Source organism: Orycteropus afer, unplaced genomic scaffold (genome assembly GCF_000298275.1).
Source record: "Orycteropus afer afer isolate SDZICR_OR568_19922 unplaced genomic scaffold, OryAfe1.0 scaffold00267, whole genome shotgun sequence".
In the NCBI taxonomy this organism is placed as follows: Eukaryota; Metazoa; Chordata; class Mammalia; order Tubulidentata; family Orycteropodidae; genus Orycteropus; species Orycteropus afer.
In genome coordinates, this window is record NW_006921854.1 from 3,000,603 (window position 1) to 3,028,054 (window position 27,452).

The window sequence follows — 27,452 nt, forward strand, 5'->3', positions numbered from 1 at the left end:
TATGCTGTATTTAATGTAGGAAGCAGACAAGGTAAAAGGAGAACAGGAAGAGAAAAAGGAAAAAGAAGTCAGGGGGATTAGAAGAAGAATCTCGGGGGGAAAAAAGACAAGTGACTCCAGAGAAGAAATCTTAAGGGACAGCTCCTTCCCTCCCCCAGAGGCTATTGATATTCTTGCGATGGTAGTATAGCAGGTATCCTCACTCATTGTACATGGGGACGGGGGTGCTGAGGGCCATTTTTGTCACAGAGCTGACAGTCACCCTCTCAGCTTCTCCCATCTGGAGGGCCTATGTTCTGGTTCCCTAGGGCCGCTCTGACAAGAATGTACCACAAATGGGATGGCCTTAACAAACAGGAGTTTATTCTTGCAATTTGGAGGTTTAAGTCCAAGTTCGAAGTGCCAGGCTCTAGGAGCTGCGTGAAAGCCCCTCAACCTTGAGTTGCAGCTCTGCCTCCTGCTCCCGGCCCACTGGAGCTGGAGGCTTTGCTTCACTCAGACAGCTGCTGGCTGCTGAGGCTAACAAACCCAAGGTTGACAAGTAAAAAGGCACAGTCCCGACATTACCAAACCACATGGCAGGCCATTAATTTAAGTCCATTGTAAGTCCCAAGGTTGGCAGAGCATGGCAAGGCTGCTGAACAGTGAATGACACAGGTATGAATGACATGCAGGGTCCAAGCGTGTCATAGGCTAGAGACCATTCCCCAAGGCTTCTGCTTATATACAGGAAGCAGACCATATTCCCTAAGGCAGCTACTCAGCTGCTCCCAATAGATTCCACCATGGAGTTGATGACCAGTCTCATCATGGGGAATACTACATCCGGCTGCCCAGCCACTCAGCCAGGCCCAGCCAAGTTGACACATAAACTGAACTACCACAACCGATGAAAGGAAACTCCACATCTCTGGCGAAGAAATGTATGACTTATAGCGGGTCATGAGTCTGTACTAAGGGAAATCCAGATTGGTACATCTTCTAGGTACATGTGTTAATATATGGAGAGTTATAAGAATTTCATGTAAGATTCTGGTGGAAACAGGAGTGGCAGCTGTGGCGGCAGCAGCACCAGTGGTGACATTAAGAAATCTTAACTCTGAGAGGGGATGTCTGGTCTCCTCACCCTCCTCTCCCCATTAACTCTGAGAGAGGGGGTGTCTGGTCTCCTCACCCCCCTCTCCCCATTAACTCTGAGAGGGGGTGTCTGGTCCCCTCACCCCCCTCTCCCCATTAACTCTGAGAGGGGGTGTCTGGTCTCCTCACCCCCCTCTCCCCATTAACTCTGAGAGGGGGTTTCTGGTCCCCTCACCCTCCTCTCCCCATTAACTCTGAGAGGGGGTGTCTGGTCCCCTCACCCTCCTCTCCCCACGAGGGAATGGTGCCTAGCACCCAGGTGATACTCAGTCATAATTGCTGCTTAGCGGGTGAATAAGGAAGAAGTAGTAGCTAGCATTTACAAAGCGTGGGTTTTGTGAGTACTATGGTTTAAGTACTTTCAGTTGATTATCATTATCTCCCAACAAACCGAGAAGGTAGATTACATCAGAAAAAAACTGAGTAAAAAAATTGAACTGCAACACAATGGCTTTCTCATCACTCAGAATATTTTATACCTACTATGAACTATTTTAGACTTACTTAAACCAAGATAAAAACAAACTCTGCCGTTGAGCCGGATCCGACTTATAGCAACGCCTCCTTGGGTTTCCAAGGCGGTATCTCTATGGAAGTAGATTGCCCAATCTTCCTTCCAAGGAGTGGCTGGTGCTAACCAGCCTTCTGGTTAGCAGTCACATGCCTTAAGCACTATGCCACCAGAGCTCCCCCTATTTAGATATATAGAGTGTTTTTGTTTTTTTTTTTTAAATAAAAAAAGTATTCCTGAAACAACTTCATATTTAGAGTCTGAGTCTTGTGCATTATCTTTGAACTCTGAGTCATAGATTTTTGTGTTTTTTTTTCCACACTGTATTATTGATCTCTGTGCTGTTGAGAGTGTTGGTAATGGTCATGGTTAAGAGGGTTACAATCCTGTTTCTAGTACTTTCTTTCAAGCTGCTGATACCCATTCTGCAAGTATTGATGCTGGCACTTTCCTATTTGACTGACCCCAGTTGATCTCAGTTGAAACATGTCACTGCTGGTTCAGCGCACCTTTTGTTCAAAGTCGGCAAGATATAAACCAAAGTGTTAATAGTGCTTTTCCCTGTTGTTGTTGTTGTTGTTACGTGCCGACGAGTCAAACCCGACTCATAGCAACCCCTCCTTGGGTTTCCGAGGCAGTATCAGATGGCCTTGGTTTTTATTGTAATTATTTGTGTTTTCCAAATTTTCTACACATGTGCGCACACACACACTAACACGCACCCTTGCTTCAACTCTAGATGGTGATCTCATTTTATCGTGTCTCATTTTAGCTGCAGTTGCCTCCTTTGGAGAGTTTAGGAGTAGAATTCCTCACTCTCCCTGGTGATCATGCTGCCTTGGAAGGTCCAGCCATCTGCCCCTGATGCGACCAGGCTCTCTGCTGACCTCCAGTGGCTGTAGGCTATATGGCACCCAGACTGATGTACGCATGTGTTGTTTGCTTGGTCAGAGTGGAACTTCCAGACTTCCACTAGCTTTTTGAGGAAAGTCTTTTGTAATCACCCTTGGATTTGATAGCACAGGCTCGCACAAACTGGTATTACTCTTACCTGTCTGCCCTCCAGTGCAACTTGAACCTCACTTACTAGGAAGTGGGTAGCTTTTGAAAGAGCTGTACGTAAACAGTGTGGTAAGAGAGAGAAAGCATGCAGATATAAAGTGAAGAATTGATGTGCATAGAACGGAATTTGGGAGAGGTCTGAATTGGTTTCCAGGCTTTCTTTGTAATTTTTCTATTGAAGGTTTTCTTTTGTTATTGTTGTGTTTTTGTTTTTTGTTTGGTTTTCGGTTTTTTCCCTAGAGTGGGAGCGTGGTTTGGGATTGGAAAAAGGTACATAGGCGGTAGTGGCCATTATCCTGGGACCAGAAGAGTAAGACTTTCCTGTGGACATCTTCTACCTTCTTGTGCCGTTGGACACACAAAGAGCGTGAGGCGGGCTCCCCATTTGGGACCCTGCTGGGCATTAGTGAGGCAGGCAAACTGGCAGACGGAGCCATCTAGAGTTGAAGCAAGGGCACGTGTCAATGTGTGTGTGTGTGTGTGTGTGTGTGTGTAGAAAATTTGGAAAACACAAATAATTATATCAAGGAAAAGTAAGTGACCATTGAAGCAAAAGCAAATGCAAATACTACCTTTCCAATCAGCAAACTGTTAACCTCTGAAATTTATAATTCCTCTGACTTCCATTTTAACTTTTGCCCCAGGGCTTTGAACTGGTTCATTCTGCTTCTCCTCCCTGCTGAAAAGTCACACTTCCACCCTAGATACACTGAATCAGAAGCATGGCTCCATGCCCAGGTGATTCTTACCATCCTAAGAGCCACCTGGTGATCGAGTTAAAATGTATGCCTGCTAGTCACCCAGCTCTCTACCACAGCCAGGTGACTGTTTTTAAGGCCTCGTCTGCTGCTCATTGGCTGCTTACCACATACAGAATACAACTCAGCCTTCGTTAAGGTAGCATTTAAGACCTTCTAGAGTCTGTATTGGAAGGCATTCTGGTGGTGCCCTGGTTCAGGCATTTGGCTGCTAACCAAAAATTTGGCGGTTTGAACCCACCAGCTGCTCTGCTTCCATTCAGATTTATTGCCTTGGAAACCCAGTGGGGCAGTGCTACTCTGTTCTGAAGGGTCGCTATGAGTCAGAATCAACTCAGTGGCAGTGGGTGTTTTGAGAGTGTGTCACAAGGAGTTCTGGTGGTGCAGTGCTTAAGGCATTTGGCTTCTAACCAGAAAGGTGGCAGTTCAAATCCACCAGCTGCTCCACAGGAAAAAGGTGAAGCAGTCTGCTTCCATAAAAGTTGACAGCCTTGGAAACCCTGTAGGGCAGTTCTACTCTGTCCTGTAGAGGCGCTGTAATCCTACTTCCGTAGTGATACTGCCTCGGAAACCCAAGGAGGGGTCGCTATGAGTCGGGGCCGACTCGACGGCACATAACAACAACAACAACTAGCCCTGTATTTGGTTTGGTTTGGATTCTGTCTCCACCTTATTTTATTCTACTCCTAGTCTGCATAGGAGCTCTGGTGGCATAGTGCCTAAGGCACTGAACTTGACTGCTAACCAGAAGGCTGGCGGTTCAAACCCAGCAGCCACTCCTCAGAAGGAAGGTTGAACAATCTACTTCCGTGGTGATACTGCCTCAGAAACCCAAGGAGGGGTCACTATGAGTCGGATCCGACTCCACGGCAAGGAGTTTGGTTTTTTGTAGTCCGTGCATATTTGCTTCCAGCATACTGTTTTCTCGTTATTCCCCTAGTTCACCAAGTTTAAAGTCAAAGGGTTTACCTTGTCTCTGGCAGTGCTCTTGATGTTTGTTTTCATCCTGCTCCTTGGGCACCAAATGGAAAATGGATGTTTCCTATTAGACTAATTCCTTTCCTTCTAGCTTCATTTCATGTCCTTTCTGCTAAATCTTTTTGGAGGTTAAAAAATTCTTTTGACTGTCTGCTGGACAATTAGGCTTGAGCCAGCCTCCATAGAAATGAGGGTGGTGAGACTTGTCTCACAGCTTTTGGACGTGTTATCTGAAGGGACCAATCTCTGGAGAAAGGGACTTAGTGACGTGGAGAATCAGGGAAAAAGAGGCGGCCCCTCAGTGAAGTGGATCAACAGGTGGCTGCAGCCGTGGGCTGAGACGTGGCACCGACGGTGAAGGCGGCACAGGACGGGGCGGGGGTCTGTTCTGTTCTTCGGAGGGCTGCTGTGAGTCGGAGTCGTCTCAGCGGTGCCTGACAACAGGCTAGTTCAGTCTTACACTGAGTATGGACCTACGTTATGGACGTACGTAGTGGGAATATTTTCCCTTTGTGGGCTTCATGTTTATTTTTAGTTTATTTTTTTCCCTAACCCACTCTCCTCCTCTCCCTTCCCTGTGACCACCTCACCCCGCGCCCTTCTTAGTTATGCACTCCTGTCTGTCCAGCTTTCCCTCCATGTGAGTGCCGCCCCTCTGGTGCCCGTGACTGATTGCTCCAAGGGTTGTATCTCCATAGAGTAGGTGGGTGCGTTGCCTTGGGTTGGGTGTTCTGCTTGTAAGTCTTAGTACTGTTGGGTTGAAAACCAGCCCTTGGGAATGAGTCTTGTCCCGGGTCTGAAGTGTATCCCAGGGCCATAATCTTCATATTTTCTTTTAATTATAATTTTTATAGTTTTTCCAATATTATAGGTAGTTTTAATTTTTAACTTAAAAAAAATTATTGTGCTTTAGATGAAAGTTTGCATAGCAAATTAGTTTTCCAGTCAGTAATTTCTGTAACTTGTTCTGTGACATCAGTTGTGATCTGTGCAGTGTGTTCTTCCTGGGTCTCCTTTCCATTCATCGTTTCCCTGCCTCTCCTTGCCGTCTCTTCTTTGATTTTAGATGAATGTTGCCGTTTTGGTCTCACATAGTTAACTCTTCTAAGGAGCCCATTCTTCACTAGTGTTACTGTTTATTTTATAGGTCCATCTATTTTTTGATTGAGAGGTGACCTCCAGGACTGACTTCAGTTTCCAGTTAGAAGGTTATCTTAAGGAAGTAGTCTTGGGATTCCTCTAGTTTCTTTCAGATTAGTAAGTGTGGTTTTTTTTGTTTTTTTTTTTTAATTTGAGTTTTTTTCTACACTTTTTATCCGTTCTAACTAGGACCTGGTCCTGGTCAGTGTGGACGGTAGTGATAGCTGTGTACCATTTAGTTCTGATCTCAAGTTGGAGGAGGGCCATTAATCCTTGGGACTAACAGCTTCCTTGAATCTTTGGTTTTCTTCATTCTTCTTTGCTCTAGGTGGGAAGAGGCCAATAGTAGCTTCTTAGATAGCTGCTTTTAAGACCCCAGATGCTACTCACTAAACTAGGATGTAGATCATTAACTTCATGAACTGCATTTGCCAGTTAACCTAGATGTCCCCCAAGATTATGGTCCTTAGCCTTCAAGTCCAGTGATTTAGTCTCACAGTAATTTCTACAATTGCCCCCTCTATGGGTTCTATTATATATATGTGCATATACATGCAGCATTTACAAATACGTGTGGAGAAATATCTACAGCCATACCTATGTATCTACTCACAAATTATTGTTTGTTATTACTGTTGTGCAGGGTTGTGTATTTTACCGTATTTACCATAATTGTTGTTATTGTGTTATACCTTCATTGTCTTCCTTTGCCTTGGTCTCGCTGTGCTGACTTGCCTCATGTTGTGTATTGCCTTTCCTTTCACCATAATTAACACTTGTTTACTGGTGGCATCGTGCCTAAGGCATTTGACTGATACCTGAAGGCTTGCAGTTCAAACCCATCAGCCACTCCTCAGAAAGAGGGATGGGCAGTTTACTTCCATAGTGATACTGCCTCAGAAACCCAAGGAGAGGTTGCTGTTAGTTGGGACCGACTCAACGGCAGTGAGTTCACTACCTAGTTAGTGATTCTCCTTCACTGCCCCCCCCATCCCTGATAACCAAAGAATGCCTCTATGTGTAAACTTATTCTTGATGTTTTAGGATAGTGGTTTCTTACAATATTTGTGCTTGACTTATTTCACTGAGCATAATGTCCTTGAGATTCATCCATGTTGTCTCGGAGGTCCCACCAGTCTCTAAGGCCCACTTTGCCCCGGACTGTCTATTGTGATCCTTTTCAGAGGGGTCAGCAGTGGTAACCTGGTGCCATCTGGTTCTTCTGGTCTCTGAGCACTGCTTTTGCTCTGTCCCAAAGGTTTTGGTATAATTTGTAACTTCTTATTTACATCAGTGTTTTTACGTGTTTGTTGGCCATCTGTATTTTTTTCATAAATTGACCAATATCTTAGCCCACTAATCTTTTATGTTATCCTATTCTTACCGGTTAATCATTCTTCATGTAGGATACCACTTCGGAAACCCAAGAAAGGGTCTCTATGAGTCGGATACGACTTGACGGCAGTGAGTGTTTTTTTTAGTTTTTAGAATGCTCCCTGAGGTAGTCTTCATTCTAAAAGTCCAGTCCATCTCTTAACCTCATACATCTGACTGGCATTTCACTTGTAGTTTTCCACTGTCTGGAAGACAATGATTTCTATTTCCCACCTCCTGGAAGTAGCACCAGAAAAAGTTAAAGGCTTTTACATTCTGATCAAGTCTATATTTTAGTGATTATGATTCTTAAAAATTAGACCAGCATCCATTATGACCCAGCTTGTTATTTTGAGACTATAAACACTAATTTTAAAGATAGATGAGTGTTGAAGATAGAGGAATAGCAGACAAGCAACACAGACCCTCTTCAACAAAGAAAAGAAAAACCAATTGACAAAGTTACTGAAGATAACCCTGGAGCCCGGAGCTTTGAAAAGAACTATACGGAAGTGGATCAAGCACCAACTAGTGGAAAAACCTGAACGAAAACAACGAGTACAGAGATGGTCGGAGTTGCGGGCTGTCAGCTACTCTGACAGGACCAAGAGCCTGAATATTCCCAAGTGATGTTGGGACCTGAGAATTGACCTAAAGATCAGCCCTGGTCATCAAGGGCTGCAGGGATGCCTGCGCTAGTGGCCTATGACGAGAAAGGGAAACAGCAAGGAGGGAGACACCTGAGCTGTGGACTTCCCACTGTCCAGAGGGTGCAGCCATTTTGATTATTTACACGTAGCAGCCATTTTGGATATCTAAAGTGACTGAGGGTGTGGCCATTTTGAAAGTTTTAATATAAGTGGCAGCCATTTTGAATCTTTACAAGTGACAACCATTTTGGATTTTAAAGTGATAGCATTCTCATTTGGATTCCATGGACCTAAGAACAGGCTCTGTTTGCCAAGGTCAGCAGGGACGTAGGAGAGGCTGACAACAGGAAAGGAGACAGGTGGTGAGTGTATAAGTGCTGTCAGCTAGCGAATAGAGGAGCACAGTACCCTGCTTGTGTAGATAACACACAAAGAAAACGAAAATCATGGGCAAGTCACTCCAACATACAATCACCAATTAAATGTAGACACAAAAACATCACAATGCCTCAGAGACAGCAGAGCATCACAGTCCACACAAAGAAGCAAGATAAAGCAGGAGAAACAAGGGACCAGGATACAGACCCAAAACACATTCCTGAGGAAGACACAGCATTGGAACTCCCTGATAAGGAATTCAAAAGAATTATATTTAGGTATCTTCAGTGACTTGAGAGACAGATCAAGGAAAACACTGAGAAAACCCTAGAACAATTCTGAAAGAATACAAGAACAAAATGACAAAATAAATGAAAAATTAGAAATGATAACAAAATCTGCAGACAGAAATCCAGAAGATTAGTACTAAATTTTCAGAAATAGATAAGACATTAAATGGGCAAAGGAGCAGAATTGAATCAATGGAAGACAGAATTAGGGAGATTGAAGACAAATACCTGAACACTTCTTTGGAAAGGGATCAATCAGAAAAAAGATCAAAACAACATGAAGAACGCCTAAGGTTCATGTGGGATACCATCAAAAGGAATAACCTACGTGTAACTGCAATTCCAGAACAGGAAGAGACAAATAAAACCACAGTGAAAATTGTCAAAGATTTGTTGGAAGACAATTTTCCTGGTATGATGAAAGATGACAGTATATCCATTCAGGAAGTCCAACGAACCTCAAACAGGATAGACCCCAAAAGAAAATCACCAAGACATACCATCATCAAACTCACCAAAACCAAAGACAAAGAAGGAATCATGAGAGCAGCACGGGAAAAACAAAAAGTCACCTACAAGGAGCAACCAATAAGACTAACCTCGGGTTTCTCAGCAGAAGCCATGCAGGCAAGAAGACAATGGGATGGTATATATACAACCCTGAAAGAGAAAAATTTCCAACCAAGAATTATGTACCCAGCAAAACTGTCCCTCATATATGATGGTGAAATTAGGACATGTCCAGATAAGCATAAATTAAGGAAATTTGTTAAAACCAGACCAACCTTAGAAGAGATACTAAAGGGAACCCTTTGGACAGAGAACCAACAACAGCCAACAACAATTGACGAGTAACACACATGATGATATAACCCAGAAACCAACCCAGCTATGGAAGTATCCAAAGTAAATAAGCCTTTGTTGTTATATGCCATGGAGTTGCACCCAACTCATAGCGACCCCTCCTTGGGTTTCTGAGGCAATACCACTACAGAAGTAGATTGCCCAACCTTCCTTCTGAGAAGTGGCTGGTGGGTTTGAACTGCCAGCCTTCTGATTAGCAGTCAAGTGCCTTAGGCACTACGCTACCAGAGTTCCTGTAAATAAGCCTATAAGATTGTAAACGGAACCAGAGATATCAATTGACAAATGAGGACAACTCGATGAGGACAAAAAGTGGGAAGAAACTGTGTCGTTGTAGAACTTCTAGATGGTAGGGAAGTCAAGACAACTACAAGATAGAACAGACCGTTCTAAACTTGGGAAGAAAACTATAAATCAAAGGGCAACCTCAAAGAAAAATGATAAACCTTCACATCAAAAAAGAGGACCAGCAAAAATATTCAGCAAATACTAAAACAATAGCAATGAAGGAAGTGATACCACAACTCATAAACAAAACAAGCTCAACATAGAAAATTATTTGGAACAAAGATACCAACACCAAAAAAAGCACATAACAAAAATGACAGCAACAAATTTATATTTGCCGATAATTACGTATCTGGCAAGGGACTTATCTCTAAGATTTATAGCAGAAGAGTGAATGACAAAACTATGGTACATACACATAATGAAATGCTATGCAGCACTAAAGAATAATGTAGAGTCTGCAAAACACCTTATAATATGGATGAACTTGGAGGACATTATGCTGAGTGACATAAGTCAATCACAGAAGGACAAATATAGTATTAGTTCATTGTTGTGAAGGGTCAAGGAAAGGTTTATATATGGAGGGAAACTTTCTTTGTTGGTTGCCAGGGGTGGGAGGGGAGGGGAGGGGAACAGTGCAAAAAAAAAAAAAATGCATTGACCCATTTCACTTTTGCTTTGTGTATTTCACTGTACATAAATTATATTTCAATAAAATGCATTAAAAAAAAAAGATGAGTGTTGGGTTTTTCAAAAATCTCTACTGAAAGAAAATATACCATAAGTCATAATAAAGGGTATTTTTTAGTTTGTATTTCTGAGTTTGGGTTTTTATGTATCATCTTAAATAAAATGTGCTTCTTTAGGATTAAAAATTCTTCTACTAGCAAAGAATCTAATGTTAGATTTTAGTATTTGAGGGTTATTTTACTTTTAACTTAATTTTCTTTTATGAAATGCTCTAAGATATCCCCATAGTACTTATAGTGACTTTAATGACCCTGTTTTAAGAATTGAAATTTTGGACCTCCTAATTCTTGTCTGGATTGTGTCTGTAATAATAATCACAAACATTTGTTGAGACCTTACTGTGCCATGCATTTGTATTATCATTTGTAATCCTTGAAACAACCCTGTTGTTGTTGTTGTTATGTGCCGTTGAGTCAGACCCGACTCATAGCGACCCCTCTGTGGGTTTGAACTGCCAGCCTTCTGGTTAACAGTCAAGTGCCTTAGCCACTGTGCTACCAGAGCTCCCTGAAACAACCCTATGTGGTAGAAATTATTATCCCTTTATACCAAATAACAACCTAAGGCAAGGAGAGTTGGAGCAATTTTCTGGACTTCACATAGCCAGTAAGTAGCAAATTTGAGATTTAAAACCAGACATTCTGTGTCCAGAGCTTGGCTTCTTAACCACTGTAAACTCAAGTCACAATAATTTTTTCTTTATCCCTAAAAAAGAATGATACAAACCAAAAGTTTTCACTGGTTAATTGTAAGTGTTCATTGCAATTAATTTTTGAATATTGGGCTAATGGGCTCATGCAGACTCCTAAGTACATGGGTAAAGTTAATTTTTTTTTCATTCTTTTAGCTGATATAGCCCAGAGATACAGGATAAGCAAATACCCAACCCTCAAATTATTTCGTAATGGAATGATGATGAAGAGAGAATACAGGGGTCAGCGATCAGTGAAAGCTCTCGCAGATTATATCAGGCAACAGAAAAGTGACCCTGTTCAAGAACTTCACGACTTGGGGGAAATCTCCACACTTGATGTAAGTTGTTAACCCTGGCTGGGCCGAATGAACGTTGTCTGCTTAATTGAAGTAAACAAATTCTTAACAAACAAAGCATTTGGAATTCTCTCACAGTTCATTGCAATAAATTTGACATATGCATACTTAGTGAATTGAATTTTTCTAAACTTAGTTTTCAAGTGAAATGCTAAATTTTTTATTAAAATTACAAAATATAGAACATAGTAAATGTTGTACTAATTTGAATTGAGGATAAAGGGAAGCCCAACTTATAAAAAAATAGAAGTTAAGGTCAAGAATACACAACCTAGTTTCCTATTTTCTTTAGTGAAGGCCCTAAGGATAACTGCTCTGCTCACTCCTGTGTTGGCTCTTCGTCTGAGTTTCCGTGTTCACTGAAACCACCTATCTTTCAATTAGTAGTCAAGTGCTTAACCATTTGTGTCACCCAGGGACTCTGTCCTCTAAAATACCCTCTGTCTTAATAATATGTTTCGCGGACCTCTTTATTTTTATGCTAAGTTCTATTTGAAAGATAACACTAAGAAAAGCAAAAATGGTTGCGCTTTGGTTTCTCTAGGTTCACTGTCAGGTCAGAGATTTGGTTTTACCCAACTTACAAGGTCATTAGTCAGCTGGCTGCTGTTCCATGGATGCTGTCAGAAGACACAAGGCTCCTCGGTCAGAGATAAAAGTCTTTATTACTCACATCACAGTCACTTTATTTAGGAAAAGTCTGTCACTGATTAAGTAGTTCTCTTACTTCTTCGTATTTTAAAATAAAATGCTAGAAGGAAATGCATATAGTTATATTTGATTGCAGTTAAGATTGTCTTCAACCCAGTGTAATCTTTCATGTTTTTGGAATAAACATTAAAAGCCAAATATGTATTTGTAGTCATAGTTCATTTGGAAAAAGGTGAACAATATTGAAGCTGCTTTGGTGCCAGAATAAGGGGTAAATGAAAAAGCACGTTTATAGAACTATATATATTTGCAAAATAATTATATACTTTATTTTACAGCGCAGCAAAATAAATATCATTGGATATTTTGAGCAAAAGGATTCAAACAACTATAGAGTTTTTGAAAGAGTAGCAAGTATTTTGCACGATGATTGTGCCTTCTTTTCTGCATTTGGGTAAGTGTTTTAATTGAGAATATGTTAGTGGGTCAACTTGGCTGCCGTGATAAATTCATATCATATCTGGTCATTTTCTGAAGATGACCTCCAAAGAGTATCTCATTCCTCTTAAAGTTACCAACATTGATTAGCCCATCTGGCCTCTTTTTAAGGGCTTACAAGTCTGTTTATTCTCTTTTCTGTATTACATCCTCTTTTAGAACATGGGAAGAGGAAAAGAACAGACCAGTTAGCAGTGAACTCATTCATGCTTCCATACAATTCATTTGGTAAACCCCCTTTGGCAGACAAAATGCTGAGGTGGGTTAACAACCCACTGAAAGGACATGTTCCCTTCTCAGTAAATAGCACAAGCTGTGTTTTCTTCATTCGTCTCCGGGTCTCCACAGCTCTCCACCACCATGTCTTCCATCTTCCCTGTCTCATTGGAATAGTTCTTTCCAAGGCTAACCTCTTCACAGCTATTCTAGTAACATCCCCTCAAACTCCTCTAGGACTTTGATCTGTGAGTTGCTCCTGCCAACCCTTTTCATGAACTACTTTTCTTGTCGTAAAACATCCATTTCCCATTCCTTCCTCTTTATCTCTTGAACTATCTCATATCTTTCTTTTCATTCCAAATTTTTCTCAAAGACTAGTTTATGCTTGGCTACCTTGAGTTTCTCAAATTCTAATGAATAATAAAAAAAATTAACCTCTTGGAAGCTGACTTTCACCTTTGTAAATGTAATGAAACTTCTGATGCACGTCACAAAATTACTTCTTCATTGTGGAATTCAGTGGCTTTTTCTCGTTCTTGCTCCTCTTCGGTTCCTCTGCGGGGTGTGCCACTTGGCTGCCCTTTCCTTTCTCTGCTGTGAGTGAGCTTAGGTCACATGGAGTCTCCCTACTTGCTGCTTGCCTTTCTGACTTCCCTGGCTTTGATCACTTCTGTTTTGCTTCCTTTTTTTAAAATAAAATCATGTTTGTGGTTCTCTCCTTGACCCTCTCTTCTCATTAAAGTTAATTGCAACCATCCTTTGACTTCATGCAGGATGATGTTTCCTTTTTCATTGGCCTATAACTGTTGGGCTCAATGGTAGTAGCTATCTTGAGTACAGTGGATCCTCCATTTTGTGATTTTAGCTTTTATCCATGTTTTAATGCTTGTGTGTGTGTGTGTGTTACTGTAGGCATTTTTTTTTTTTTTTCATTTGTGATTTTGGTGAAAGTTTACAGAGCAGCTTAGTTTTCCATTCAGCGTTTCATATACATTTTGTTTTGTGACATTGATTCCGGTCCCCACAATGTAACAACACTCTTCCCAATTCCTCCCTATATTTCCCTCTTTCATTTGTCCTTCTTTTCTATCCCTTTCTGCCTTCTGACCTTTGCCTCTGGCAGATACTACCCTTTAGCCCTCCTGTGGTTTGCTATTCTAAACAGTGAGTACTTCCTTGGTGTTTCTGTTCACCTTATAGGCCTGTCTTTCATTTGGCTGAAAGTTGAACCATAGGGTGACCTCAGTTCCAGGCTTGATGGCATAGTCTCAGAGGTGACACTATTCTCTAATAGACCAGTAAGCCTGGTCTTTTTTATGATTTTGAATTTTCCTCCATATTTTTCTCCATTCTGTCCGGGACATTCTACTGTGATCCTTTTCAGAGTGGTCAGTGGTGGTAGCCCGGCACCATCTAGTTCTTCTGATCTCAGGGTTGTGGAGGCCTAGGTTCGTGTGGTCCTCTGTCCTTTAGACTAATTGTTTCCATGTGTCTTTGATTTTCTTCACTCTTATTTGCTTCAGACGGGGAGAGACCAGTAGTTGCTCCTTAGAAGGCGGCTCACGAGCTTTTAAGACCCCAGTCGCTACTTACCAAGGTAGGATGTAGAACATTTTCTTTGTGGACTGTGTTGTGTCAGTTGACTTTGATGTCCACTGAGGCTGTGGTCCTGAGCCCTTAGGCCCAGTGACTCATTCCTCCAAGGTGTTTGGTTATGGCCAAGAATATGTATTTGCAGCACATATAGATACATGGGTAGACATGTCCTCTATCAGACTGATACATCTTGTTGGGTGTTGTCCCATTCTCCTTTCCACACCTGTTCAGCTTGAGTGTCTGTCTCTGTGCCTGTTCCTAGACCATTGTTGTTATTGTAGGGTTGTGTATGTAACGGTATTTGCCGTTAAGTCTTGTGTTCTTCAGTGTGTTCCTGTGCATTTGTGTGCTGACCCCCCAGTTGTTGTGTATTGCCTTTCACTTTACCCAAGTTAGTATGTGTCTGTCTTCAAATTAGTGACGTACCCTTTCCTTACCCTCCCATTCCTGGTAACCTTCAAAGAATATTTCTTTCTGTGTGAAGACCTTTTCGTGATTCTTTATAATAGTAAACCAAAAAAACAAAATTTATAATAGTATTCTCATATAGGAGCTCTGGTAGCGTAGTGCATAAGGCACTTGACTGCTAACCAGAAGGCTGGCGGTTCAAACCCACCAGCAGCCACTCCTCGGAAGGAAGATGGGAAATCTACTTCCATAGTGATATCGCCTCAGAAACCCAAGGAGGGGTCGCTATGAGTCGGGTCCAACTCGAGGGCACATAACAACAACATTCCCATACAGTATTTGACCTTTTGTGATTGCCTGATTTCCCTCAGCATGATGTCCTCCAGGCACATCCATGTTAGGAGATGTTTCACAGATTCATTGTTAATCTTTTACATTGTGTAGTATTCCATTGTGTATGTGTACCAGTTGGTTTATCCATTCAGCCATTGGTGGATAGTCAGGTTGTTCCCTCTTTTTGCTGTTGTGACTAGCGCTGTGATGACCTTGGGTGTGCTCATAACTATTTGTGCCACAGCTCTTACTTCTCTAGGATATATTCTTAGTTGTGGAATCGCTAGATCATACGTTATTTCTGTTCCCAACTTTTTGAGGAAGTGCTGTGGCATTTCCTACAGTGATTGTACCATTTTCCATTTCCACTAGCAGTATAGGAGGGTTTGAGTCTCTGCACACCCTCACCAGCATTTGTTGTTTTCTGTTGCTTTGACCTTAATGCTGGGGTGGGATGATATCTCATTGTTGTTTTGATTTGCATCTCCGTAAAGGTAAAGGTAACGACTCCAAGCATTTCTTCAGGTGCTTGTTGGTCACTTGAATGTCTTCTTTGGTGAACTCTACTCATGTCTCCTGCCCATATTCTAATTGGATTATTTATCTTTTTGTTATTCAGGTGTTAAATTTTTCTATAAATTTTAGACATTAATCCTTTGTCTGCTGTATCATTGCCACAATTTTGTTCCCAGTCGTGGGTTCTCTTTTTACTCCTTTGGTGAAGTCTTTGGATGCGTAAGTGTTTAATTTTTAGAAGGTCCCACTCATCTGGTTTGTTTTCTGCTGTCTGTATGTTTTTAGATATGTTTGATAGTATGCCATGGATTGGTAAGTTTGCTCCTATTTTTTTCTTTGATCATTTTTATAATTTCAAGTTTTACATTTAAGTCTTTCATCCATCTTGATTTAATTTCTGTATATGTTATGAGATACAGATCCTGTTTCATTTGTCTGCAAAGGGATAATCCAATTTTGCCAGCACCATTTGTTAAAAAGACTGTCTTCCCCATTTAGTGGGTTATGGCCCTTCGTCAAAGATCATCTCTCCGTAGGTGGGTGGATTTACCTCTGTGTTCTCAGTTCTGTTTCATTGGTCTATTTATCTCTTTTTGTACCAGTACTAGGCTGTTTTGACTACCATGGCTGAGGTTTCCTACATTGTTCTTCTCTAGTTGTGCTTTGCTTATCTGGGGTCTCTTTCCTTTCCATGTAGAGTTGATGTTTATTTTTTCCATTTCTTTAAGGAATGATGATGGAATCTGGATTGGAATTGCAGTTTATCTGTAGATTGTTTTTGGTGGTATTGACGTTTTCACAGTGTTCAGTCGTCCTGTCCATGAATATGATATGTTCTTCCATTTTTGTAGGTTTCTTAAGGCGCTCTGGTGTTATAGTGGTTAAGGCATTTGGCTGCTACCCAAAAGATTCAAACCCACCAGCTGCTCTGTAGAAGAAAGATAGGGCAGTCTTCTTCTGTAAAGATCTATAGCCTTGGAAACCCAGTGGGGGTCGCTATGAGTCAGAATTGACCTGATGGCAATGAGTTGGTCCCCACCCCCCTTTGGTTTTGGTTTCTTGCTGCAATGTTTTGTAGTTTTCTTTGTATAGGTCTTTTGTATCTCTAAGGAGCTCTGGTGGAATAGTGGTTAAAGCATCTCTCTGCTGACCAGGTTGGTGGTTTGAACTCCCAAGCCACTCTGCAGGAGAAAGACGAGGCAATCTGCTTCCTTAAAGATTTACAGCCTTGGAAACCCTGTGGGGCATTTCTGCTCTGTTCTGTGGGGTTGCTGTGAGTCGATCTACTCGATGGCAGTGGGTTTGTATCTCTGGTTAGATTTATTCCTAAGTATTTTATCTTTTTGGTAGCTATTATAAATGGTATTGTTTTCCTTTCCTTCTCAGAGTTTTCTTTGTTAGTGTAGAGGAATCTGACTAACTGGTATGTTGATCTTGTGTCCTGCCACTTTGCTAATCCTTCTATCAATTCCAATATTTTTCTCATTGTGTCTTTGGGATTTTCCACGTACATGATCATATCATCTGCAAATAAAGTTTTACCTCTTCGCTAATTTGGATGCCTTTTTCTTTCCCTTTCTTGCTTTATTGCTCTGGCTAGGACTTCCAAAACACTATTGAATAGGAGTGGTGATAAACGGCATCCTTGTCTGGTTCCCGTTTGCAAGGGGAATGCTTCCAGTCTCTCTCTCCATTGAGAATAATGTTGCTTGTTGGTTTTGTATATGTGCCCTTAATTATGTTGAGGAGTTTCTCTTCTACTCCTTTTGTAAAGTGTTGTTTATCAGCAATGAGTGTTGGATTTTGTCAAATGCCCCTTCTGCAGCAGTTGATACGGTCATGTGGTTCGTTTCTTTTGTTTTATTTATGTGGTGGGTTACATTGATTGCTTTTCTAATGGCAAACCATGCTTGCATACCTGGTATGAATCCCACTTGGTCATGATATATTATTTTTTAATATGTTGTGGGATTCTTTTGACTAGGATTTTACAGGAATTTTTGTGTCTCTGTTCATGAGGAGTATTGGTCTATTGATATTTAGGGATATTGGTCAGTATCTTTTTTAGTGGTATCTTTGCCTGGCTTTGGTATCAGGGTGGTACTTGCTTCATAGAAGAAATTCAGGAGTATTCCATCCTTTTCGGTGTTCTGGAATAGTTTGAGTAGAATTAATGTCAGCTCTTTTCTGAATATCTGGTATTATTTACCAGTGAAGCTGTCTGGACCGGGAGTTTTGTTATTGGGAGATTTTTTATGATCTGTTCAATTTCTTGTTTTGTTCGGTGCCTCTGAAAACTTTCTGCCTCAAATTTTGTTAGTTTGGTTAGCTAGTTGTTTCTTAAAATTTGTCCATTTCTTCTAGATTTTCAAATTGGTTGAAGTGTGTTATTACTATACTTATTACTGTATGTTATTACTGTGTTATTACTGTAGTATTAATATTCTGTTATCCTTTTTATGTAAGTTGATTCTTTTATGACATCACCCATTTTATTTGTAATCAGTGTTATTTGTATATTCTTTTCCTTTGTTAAATTTGCCAGTGGTTTATTAATTTTACTAACCCTTTCAAAGAACCAGCTTCTACTGTTGTTAATTCTTTCTGTTCTTTTTCTCTTTTCTGGTCCATTTATTTCTGCTCTGTTACTTCCTTTCTTCTGGTTAGTAGGCTTTTTTGCTATTGTTTTCTCATTGGAGATGTTGAATTAAGGTGTTGATTTCAGTTCTTCCTTCTTTTTTGATGTGTGTTTATTGCTGTGATTGTCCTCTGAGCACTGCTTTTGCTGTGCCCCAAAGATTTTGGTATGTTGTGTTTTCATTCTTACTAGATTCAAGGAATTTTTCATTTCATTTTTAATTTTTTCTATTACTCATTAATTTAAAAAAACAATTTTTTACTGTGATTTGGATGAAAGTTTACAGAGCAAATTCACTTTCCATACAGCAGCTCACATACACTTTGTCTCATGACATTGACTACAACTTAACCACAATGCAACAGGTCCCTTCCCACCTCCTCCCCATAGTTACCTCTTCCCTGTGTCCTTCCCTCCCATGCACTCTTGCCCCCTGAGCTGTCTCCTTGTGCATACACAGCACTTCTCTTCTCCCATGATTGATTTCTCCAGGAAGCGTATCTACGTGTTGTAAATGTTCAGCTCATATGCCTGTCTTTTGTTTGGCTGGAAGCCACAGGAGTGGGTTCAGTTCCAGACCTGAAGGGCAGCTAGGGGCCATAGTCTCAGTGGTTCCATCAGGCTCTGTGAGACCAGCAAACCTTGCCCCCCCCCCCTTTTTTTTCCAAATGATGTTGAGTTTTGTTCCACATTGTTCTCCCACTCTATCCAGGCTCTCCTACACAGATCCCCCACCGAGTGGTTGACAGTGGTAGCCAGGCACCATCGAGTTCTTCTGGCCTCATAGTCGTATAGGCTGAGTCGCATGGTATACCAGTCGCTTGAACTTTGGTTTTCTTCTTTCTTCTTTGCTCTGGGTGAGGAGAGACCCATCGTTGCATCTAGATGGCTGCTTGCAAGTTTTTAAGATCCCAGTCACTACTCGCCAAAGTAGGAGGTGGAACAATATTTTGTGTAGTGTGTTATGGCAATTGAACTCGATGTCCCCTGAGACCATGGTCCCAAGCCCACACACAGGTCCAGCTACTCGCTCCCTCTGGGTAGCTGGCTGTGGCCAAGGAGTGGCTACAACCTTGTCTCTTGTCAGCTCTGCTATATACCTGGCAATTCTTACAGAACATACAAACACACTTTTAGAAACATTGTCTGCCAACCCTGTACATGGTCTTGGGCACACTCCCCCCTGCATGGTCATACCTAATAGTTCAGCCTGTCCACCCATCTATCTGCCTATATGTCAAAGTTTGTCTTCCCTGACAACACAGTACTGTATGTTCAAAAGGGTCATCTTTGCTGTCTGTACCTTTCACACACCTTTCTCTGTCTTCCTCTTCCTCAGTGCCACTATGTTGATAACTCACATTTTACTACCCATTTATTTTTAAGCAGGATGTTATTCAGTTTACATGTATTTGATTTTTTTTCCATGTCATTGATTCCTAATTTTATATAGCATTGTGATCTGAGAAGATGCTTTGTAGTATTTCATTGTTTTTAAATTTATTGAGGCTTGCTTTGTGACCTGATAATGGCTTACTTTGAAGAATGTTCCATGTGTACTGGAAAAGAATGTGTATCGTGCTGTCATTGGATGGAGTATTCTTTATAGGTCATGAGATCAAATTGGTTTATTGTATTGTTTAGTTCTAATGTATCTTTCTTGAGTTTCTTTCATGTTGTCCTGTCTTTATTGAGAAGGTGTATTTGAGTCTGACTTGTGTATTTCGGGGCTCTTCCATTGGGTGCATAGATAGATAGGAACCATGGTTATTCCCTCTTGTTGGATTGGCCCTTTAATCGTCATGTAGTCGCCTTTGTATTGTGTGCTGGTTTTTACCTCAAGTCTATTTTGCCATAGATCAGTATTGCCACTCATGCTTTTCTTTGGTTGCCATTTGCTTGATGTGTTTTCCATCCTTTGACTTTAGCCGATTTTTGTCTTTGTCTCTGAGGTGTGTCTCCTGTAGACAGTGTATTAATGGGTCATGTTTTCTTATCCATTCTGTTACTTTCTCTCTTGACTAGTGAATGGAATCCATTTAAATTCAGTGTAATTTTCTGTAGATATGGATGTCATTTTGCGGTTTGTGCATTGATGCTGATAATTTCTATGTGGATATCATCTTGACTTCCTCTCCATTTGAAAGTTCTGTAACTACACCGTTTATTCCCTCTTTTTGTTTTGTATTTGAGATCATCTACAAATTGATAACTCTGGTTCCCTATTTTCAGTTTTGTAGGTTTATTTAATCGTGAGTACTTCTGTATCTGGATTGATTTCTTGGTGATATTGCCATGTGTCTTAATCTCAGGTTATTATCTTCCTTTATCAGTTCTCTGAGGGATGCCCTTTAGTATTTCTTGTAAGTTTGGTCTGGTTTTCACAAATTCTGTTACATTCTGTTTATCTAGATGTGTCTTAATTTCACCATTGTATTTGAGGGAGAGTTTGGTGGACATAAAATTCTTGGTTGGAATTTTTTTTTCCTTTCTTTTGTATATGACATCCCATTTGCCTTCTTGTCTGCATGCTTTCTGCTGAGAAATCGGAGCTTAGTCTTGTTTGTTCTCCTTTGTAAGTAACTTTGTTTTTCTAAGTTGCTCTGAAGATTCTTTCTTTGTTTTTGGTTTTGGAAAGTTTGATTATGGTATGTCTTGGTGATTTGCTTTTGGTCTATCCTATTTGGGGTTTGTTGAGCTTTTTGACTGCATATCATCTCATCTTTTGTAATAGGGAAAATTTCTTCCCCCCCGCCCGGTCTCATGCTGTTCTGGAATTCCAATTGCACATAAGTTATTTTTCTTGATGGTGTGCTACATAATTCTTAGTGTTTTTTCTTTTTTTTTTCCTTATTTTTTCCAATTGTTCCTGTTAGAGCTTAGTATTGAGAGATTTGTCTTCAATTTCACTAATTCTGTCTTTTTTTAACTCAGTTGTATTCCTTTGTCCTTCCAATGCATTATGTATTTTTGAAACTTTAATATTAATCCTCTGGATTTCTATTTGCTGTTTTTGTATGCTTTCTAGTTTTCCATTTATTTTATCAGTTTTTTCTTGTAATTTTTTAATTGAATTCTTCTAGAGTTTTTGTCTGTGTTTTCCTTGATTTTGTCTGTATTTCCCTTGATGATCTTTTTCTTGATCTGTTGATGAGACCTAAATATAATTATTTCAAATATCTTACCAGGTAGTTCCAATATGATTTCTTCCTCAGGAAAATTTTCTGGCTCTGTATTTTGGCTACTTGTTTGAGCCACCTTGTCTTGTATCTTTGTGTGATCTATGGTTGTCTGTGAGACATTGTGGTTATTGTATTTGTGTTTCACCCAAGTTTTTGCTTTATTTTTGTTTGATATATTTGGGCAAGCAGACCAGGTATGCTAATCTGCTTGCTAGTTTGGCAGCACTTAGACTCTCACCACCTCTCTCCTGGTAGGTGTGGCAGAGGCTGAAATGTGTGCTCAGTTCACTATTCCCTGTTTGTGTAGAGCAGCTGAGGGCAGGCTGGGCTGGTGTTGAATGCTGTCATCAATCAAGCGGTGCAGGAGAGGGTGGTGGCACTTGCCCAGTGTGTGGCAGCAGGAGGGAGGGGTATAATCAGATAGTGTGCATGTGGTTGCTGCCTCCTGCCGCATAGGGCAAAAAAAATAAATGGATAGAATTTTCTGAAGAGAAAAAAAGGAGAAACAAGAAAATGATTAAAACAAAAACAAGAGAAGAGAAAAAGAGGCTGGAATAAAAGAAGACAAGAGAAAAAAGGAAGGGAAAGCTGGGGCAGCAGGCAGCAGGCAGCAGAGCACCTGGTCCTTGGTGGCTGCTCGCTGGCTGTGCAGTGGTCAGAGGGCCTGATCTGCAGGAGTGTGCATCTCCAAACAAGGAGGTGGCAGCATGCAGCCCCTTTTCCGCAGAAATGCACCTTGCCTATTTTATTAGCGCTAATGTGCATGCCTTGCTTGTTCCATGAGAGAGCCTCAGGCCACCAAGGAAGCAAAACAGAGGGGGACCAGTGGGGTAGTGGTGCAGGTGGGCCAGGCTGCCCACCAGGCAGGGCAGGTGCTGTAGGGGGACTGTCACTGGCCAGCAAGTTCCTGAGGGTGGCCATACTTCTGGTCATGGGGAGGGTGTGAAGCGTAAGGGAGAGATCATACCTCTTCGGTAACGGGCCACTGGTATGGGAGCTGATACATTCCTGGCTGAACTGAACCAGTTATCTGATTCCTGCCCTGATCGGAATGCTGCTTTCTGTAATTCAAAATGACCATCCTGGCTGGGCCAGTTGAGAATTCACTGTTCTGTAGGTCTCCTTGTTTGCTGTTTTCAGTCAGTTTCTTCTTCTAATTGATAATTTGATCTACTTCTTTATCCTTTCCTTTGAATCTCAGGGTTCCAGGATTATCATCTGTATCTGTTTCACTTAGTTTCTTGGGTCTTCATTGTAGAGGGTATCCCTAGTCTGCCATCTTGCCTACTTCCCCATGGTATGTTTTGAAGACCAATATATAAATAACGGAGGAAATGTACTGCTATGCTTTTTGCATTATTGCTTTCCAGCCATACTGACCACCTTGCTTTTCCTCAAAGCCTGCAAGCACATTTCTGCAGCAGAACCTTTGCCCTCACTGTACGCTCTCTTTGGAAGTACTTCTCCCAGATAGATCATCAGCAGGACCTTCCCTCATAGCCTTATGAAAAGTAGTACCCTCACCTCCTGTTTGCCATTCTGTAGCCCCTTATTCCACTTACTATTTTCATAGTACGTTTCACTACCCAGGGTATATACATCTGTTTGCTTTTCTTTCTCTACCAAAATGAAGCTCCATGAGAGCAAGGGCTTTGTCAGTTTTGTTTTGCCGTCTGCCCAGTGTAAAGACTGTGCTTGGAACAAAGGAGCCATGTAGTAAATAGTTACTGAGTTAATCAATCAATTAATTAATGGAGCATATTCTTTCTGTCATCAATCTAAGTTAGCATCTCCTTCCTATAGTCAGAAACTAGACAAATCAGTGTTCAATTAATCTAAAAATAATTCACAGAGAAAGGTGCTTACTTGAATTAGAATTTGTTATAAAATTCACTCACCAAATACTCACTGAGCACATATTCGTATTATATGCCATATATTGTGCTAGGCACAGGAGACAAAAGTCAAAACAAAAAATTACTTACTTGTGGAACTATATTCTAGTGATGGTGGTTATTTCAGTTCATCTTTTTTTTTTTTTTTTTTAGTTTTTGTTGTTAACAGTAAAACATAGAAAAGGATTGAGTCTGTCTTGCAAGTGAAACAAACTGTGTGTGTGTGTGTGTGTGTGTGTAATTATTTTTTCACTCTCCTATGTGAACCACTCAATGGCCCTCACCCCCAATTTCTTGGAAAACATTATGGGGTCAAAAACAGGTTTTTAGTGTGAAAACTGCCAACCCAAACATAAAATACTGAGTTACCAAAACAGCTAACCAAAATTTCCTTTAACAATTTTGTATAGTGTTACTTTCCTTAAATACATGCTTTTCTTGGTATTGTGTAATCTTATAAATAGGAAAGATGATGGACAAATATATATTTCAAGTCATTAGAATTCATCTATTGCAAAATGCCCAGCCAAATATGGTTAATTCAGGTATGTTACTATCACTGATTTCCTAAAAAGTACCTTTATTTTTTCTCTCTTCTTATTAGGTCTGTTTCAAAACCAGAAAGATATAGTGGAGACAACATAATCTACAAACCACCAATGGTAAATTGCTATTTCTTAGTATATAACTTTATGTATACTTTAGATAAATGTATAATAAATATATAGTTTTATATTAATGTTCATGGAATCGTAAAATTTTAGAATGGAAAAGAACCTCAAGGCATCATCTTGCCTAGTAAAAACCTTTACAAATAAAGCTGGGAAAACAGAGGCAGTTAGTGTCAGTGGCAGAGCTGAGGTTGGGGCCTTCTGGCTCTTACGCCTTTTCCATCTCTCGGTTCTGCATTCAGTCTGGACCCTAAATTAAAAAAGAAAGGAAGAAGAAAGTTCACTCCTACCTGTATTGTATGAGCCCAGCTCCCAGATCTTCCAAGGTATAAGTTTATTGATGTTAAGGAGCAGGTAGATTGTTTTTAACCCTCGGGCTAAGAAGTTCAGTGTGTTTAATCTTGAAGCAGCTGGTCAGTCCCAGATTATGGAAGCCACAACTAAGAGGTGAAGTTATGGCTTCCTGAAATGATCTAAAGATCCGTCACAGCTTTTTTTTTTTTTTTTTTTTTGTATACATGGAAATAGAAATCTGTAGATACTTTTCAGTTCATAATTTTCAGTTTAATATTGGTGACAGTTTTTTTTGACACACCAAAGGTGTCACTTTTACGTGGTCGAATGTCAGTGTGTTGTTTGGGAAGCTCATTTACTTCTCTGAATTCAGAGCCTGTCTTTAGTGGCCGCTTACCTAGCATTGCCATCTCTTGTTAGGTTCCATCGAATTGTTTTAACTTGTAGTGACCCCATGTGACAGAGGAGAACTTCCCCATAGGGTTTTCTAGGCTGTAATTGTTATGGGGCAGACTGCCAGGTCTTTCTCCTGAAGAGCTGCTGGGGTAGGTTCCAATTGCCAACATTTTGGTTAGCAGCCAAACATCCCTCGATTGTAAGAATCTGGGACAGCATCTCATCCTGCAATGTGATGGTTAAGGGTACAGCTCCAGGATCAGACGATCTGGGTTTGAATGTCTAATATACTACATAACTAGGTGTGTAACTTTGGAAACTGGAAAAGATTCTTAGCTTCTCTGTGCTTCAGTTTCTTCATTAGTAAAAGTAGGGATGATAACAATAATAGTACCTGCCTCGTGTTGGTGTTGTAAGGATTAAAGGCATCAGCACACATAAAGTGCTTACAATAATGCTCAGACACAGTGAGGACTGAGTGTTAGCTATTTTTATTACCATCAAATTTAGGCAACTTAAAATATCAATTTTGAGTGAATGCAGAAACAGCTAATAGTAGAGAGGGCAGCTCTGAAGTGCTGTGGTTAAAGCATTGGCCTGCTAACCAGAAGGTCAGTGGTTCGAACCCGCCACCCCACCCTCTCTGCAGGAGAGAGAGGAGGCAATCTGCTTCCGTAAAGATGGACCACCTTGGAAACCCTATGTGGCATTTCTCCTCTGTCCTATGGGGCACTGTGAGCCAGGATCAACTGGATGGCAGTGGTTGATAGGAGAGATGGATATGCCTTAGATTTATAGACATCTTGTATTTTTCAAGGCTTTTTCACTGGATGTCTCCAAATTTTCTTTAACATTTTCAGCTTCAAAGAATCATTCAGTTAATTCAGTTAAATAGCTAACTGACCTAAGTCCAAGGAAAAGCAGGAGGCTTACACATCACAGGTTGGATAATCTGGTCCCTGGTAATCACAGAGTTATCAGCTATTCACTGGCTATAGCCCTTCTTCTCAGAAGTTCCAAAGTTCCATGTGTAATGTTTCTGTTATGTCCTCTATAGATTTTCTAGACCCATAGATGGATTTACTCATGCGTTTTTTTGCTAACACAGATTAGTTTAACTCTTTTGTTTGTTTCTGTTTTGGCAACAGCTTTCTGCTCCAGATATGGTGTACTTGGGATCTATGACAAATTTTGACCTGACTTTCAATTGGATTCAAGATAAATGTGTTCCTCTTGTTCGAGAAATAACATTTGAGAATGGAGAGGTATGGGCTTTCTAATATGTGTTACTATTTTTAATTCAGATTTCTGAAAGAGCAACCGTCCTCCACCCATCTATTTCAACAAACTTACCAGTTGTAAAAATGCATAGGGTGACCATAGCTATTGCCATAATATAGGCCTCAGAACCCACTGTTACACTCCCAGCAATAACAGTGGTTCACCACAGCCGAGAAAGTGAGTTTGAAAGTACCTCTCAGGTTCTGACATCCATCCTCGCTTGAGGACCCTTGTTTTAGAAGCAATGTCCTGAAGATTTTAGTTACAAATAATTACACCCAGGGAATTATCTTTTACCACAAAAAGATTGTTCTGATCCCCACCGATCCTAAAAGAGAGAAGTTGTGTTGTCTTTTTTATTGTGAATCATGAAACCAGTTACCAGTGACCACGTAACTAATCTCAGTCAGTCATCCACACCCTGAAATAAAGCCTACCCAAAGACTTACAGGTGCCCACAAACACCCAAGAGACTGGAGGAGGCACGTACAAGGGGGAGTTCTGTGAGCTACCTTTGTTTTTGTTTTTTTCTCTACTCTATTGGAAACATAGCTTTCATTTCATTGATGCCAGACTGGCCATTTCATTTTCAAAATGGGTTTTGAAAGGTCTAGGAATGCAAAACCTTTTTATTACATGCAAATTTTAAGTGTACAGCTCAGATATTAAGTGTACATCTCAAAAATTATCACAGAGTAAACTCACCCATATAATCACTACCTAGTCAGGGGTTGGAAAATATCTTCCATAAAAGGCCGGAATGAAATTATTTTAGACTTGCAGTTCATACAGTGTCTCTTGCAACTAGTCAACTTCATAGCTGAATGCAAAAGTAGCCTTATGTGATATTTAAACAGATGAAAGTACTTGTATTTTCATAAAACTTTACTTATGGGCACGTTTAATTTTTACATGTTACGAAACATTACTATTTTGAAAATATTTTTCCATCATTTGAAAACAAATGTATAAACCATTCTTAGCTTGCAGGCCTTACAAAATCAACAGGCCAGACTTGACCCACAGACTGTCAATTGCCAGCCCTGATCTAGGTCAGAAACAGAATATCGCCCAAACCCCTTGTCCCTCTCCCAGTCATCATCCTTCTGTCCTCACAGCCACCATGCTGATTTTGAGCAGGACTCTCAAAAGGTTTGCCTGTTTTTGAACCTCAAATGCAGTCATACTCTTTTGTTCTGGCTTATTTCAGCCCACTTTATGTTTGTGAGATTAATTCATTTTGCGTAAAGCTGCAGTTCACTCAGGGAGTATACCACAATTTGGCCATTCTGCTGTCAGTGGACATGTGATTGCTTCCACTTGTTCACTGTTGTGAATAGTGCTGCTGTGAGCATTGTTCCTTTTATATTTCTCTTCCTGAATGTATTGCACATTTCTCTTGGCTGTGAGTAGGATTACTGGGTCACCGGGCACACATATATTCAGCTTACTTACCAAACAGTTTGCCAAATTGGTGGTCACACTTTACATTCCCCTCAGTGTGAAAAGTCATTAGTTCACATCTGTTTTGGTTACCTAGTGGAGCTCTGGTAGCATAGTGCCTAAGGCACTTGACTGCTAACCAGAAGGCTGGCAGTTCAAACCCACCAGCCACTCCTCGGAAGGAAGATGGGGCAATCT

General features: G+C 40.7%; 1 protein-coding gene across 1 annotated transcript in view; it reads left to right on the top strand.

Annotated features, from left to right (window-relative positions):
* ERP44 (endoplasmic reticulum protein 44) overlaps positions 1 to 27,452 on the top strand; it is an 82,601-nt gene that overhangs the window by 26,388 nt on the left and 28,761 nt on the right. Inside the window, exons 5-8 of the mRNA XM_042782236.1 lie at positions 11,031 to 11,215; positions 12,223 to 12,338; positions 23,774 to 23,831; positions 25,679 to 25,795. Coding sequence (XP_042638170.1) covers positions 11,031 to 11,215; positions 12,223 to 12,338; positions 23,774 to 23,831; positions 25,679 to 25,795 — 476 coding nt within the window. The remainder of the gene's footprint in view (positions 1 to 11,030; positions 11,216 to 12,222; positions 12,339 to 23,773; positions 23,832 to 25,678; positions 25,796 to 27,452) is intronic.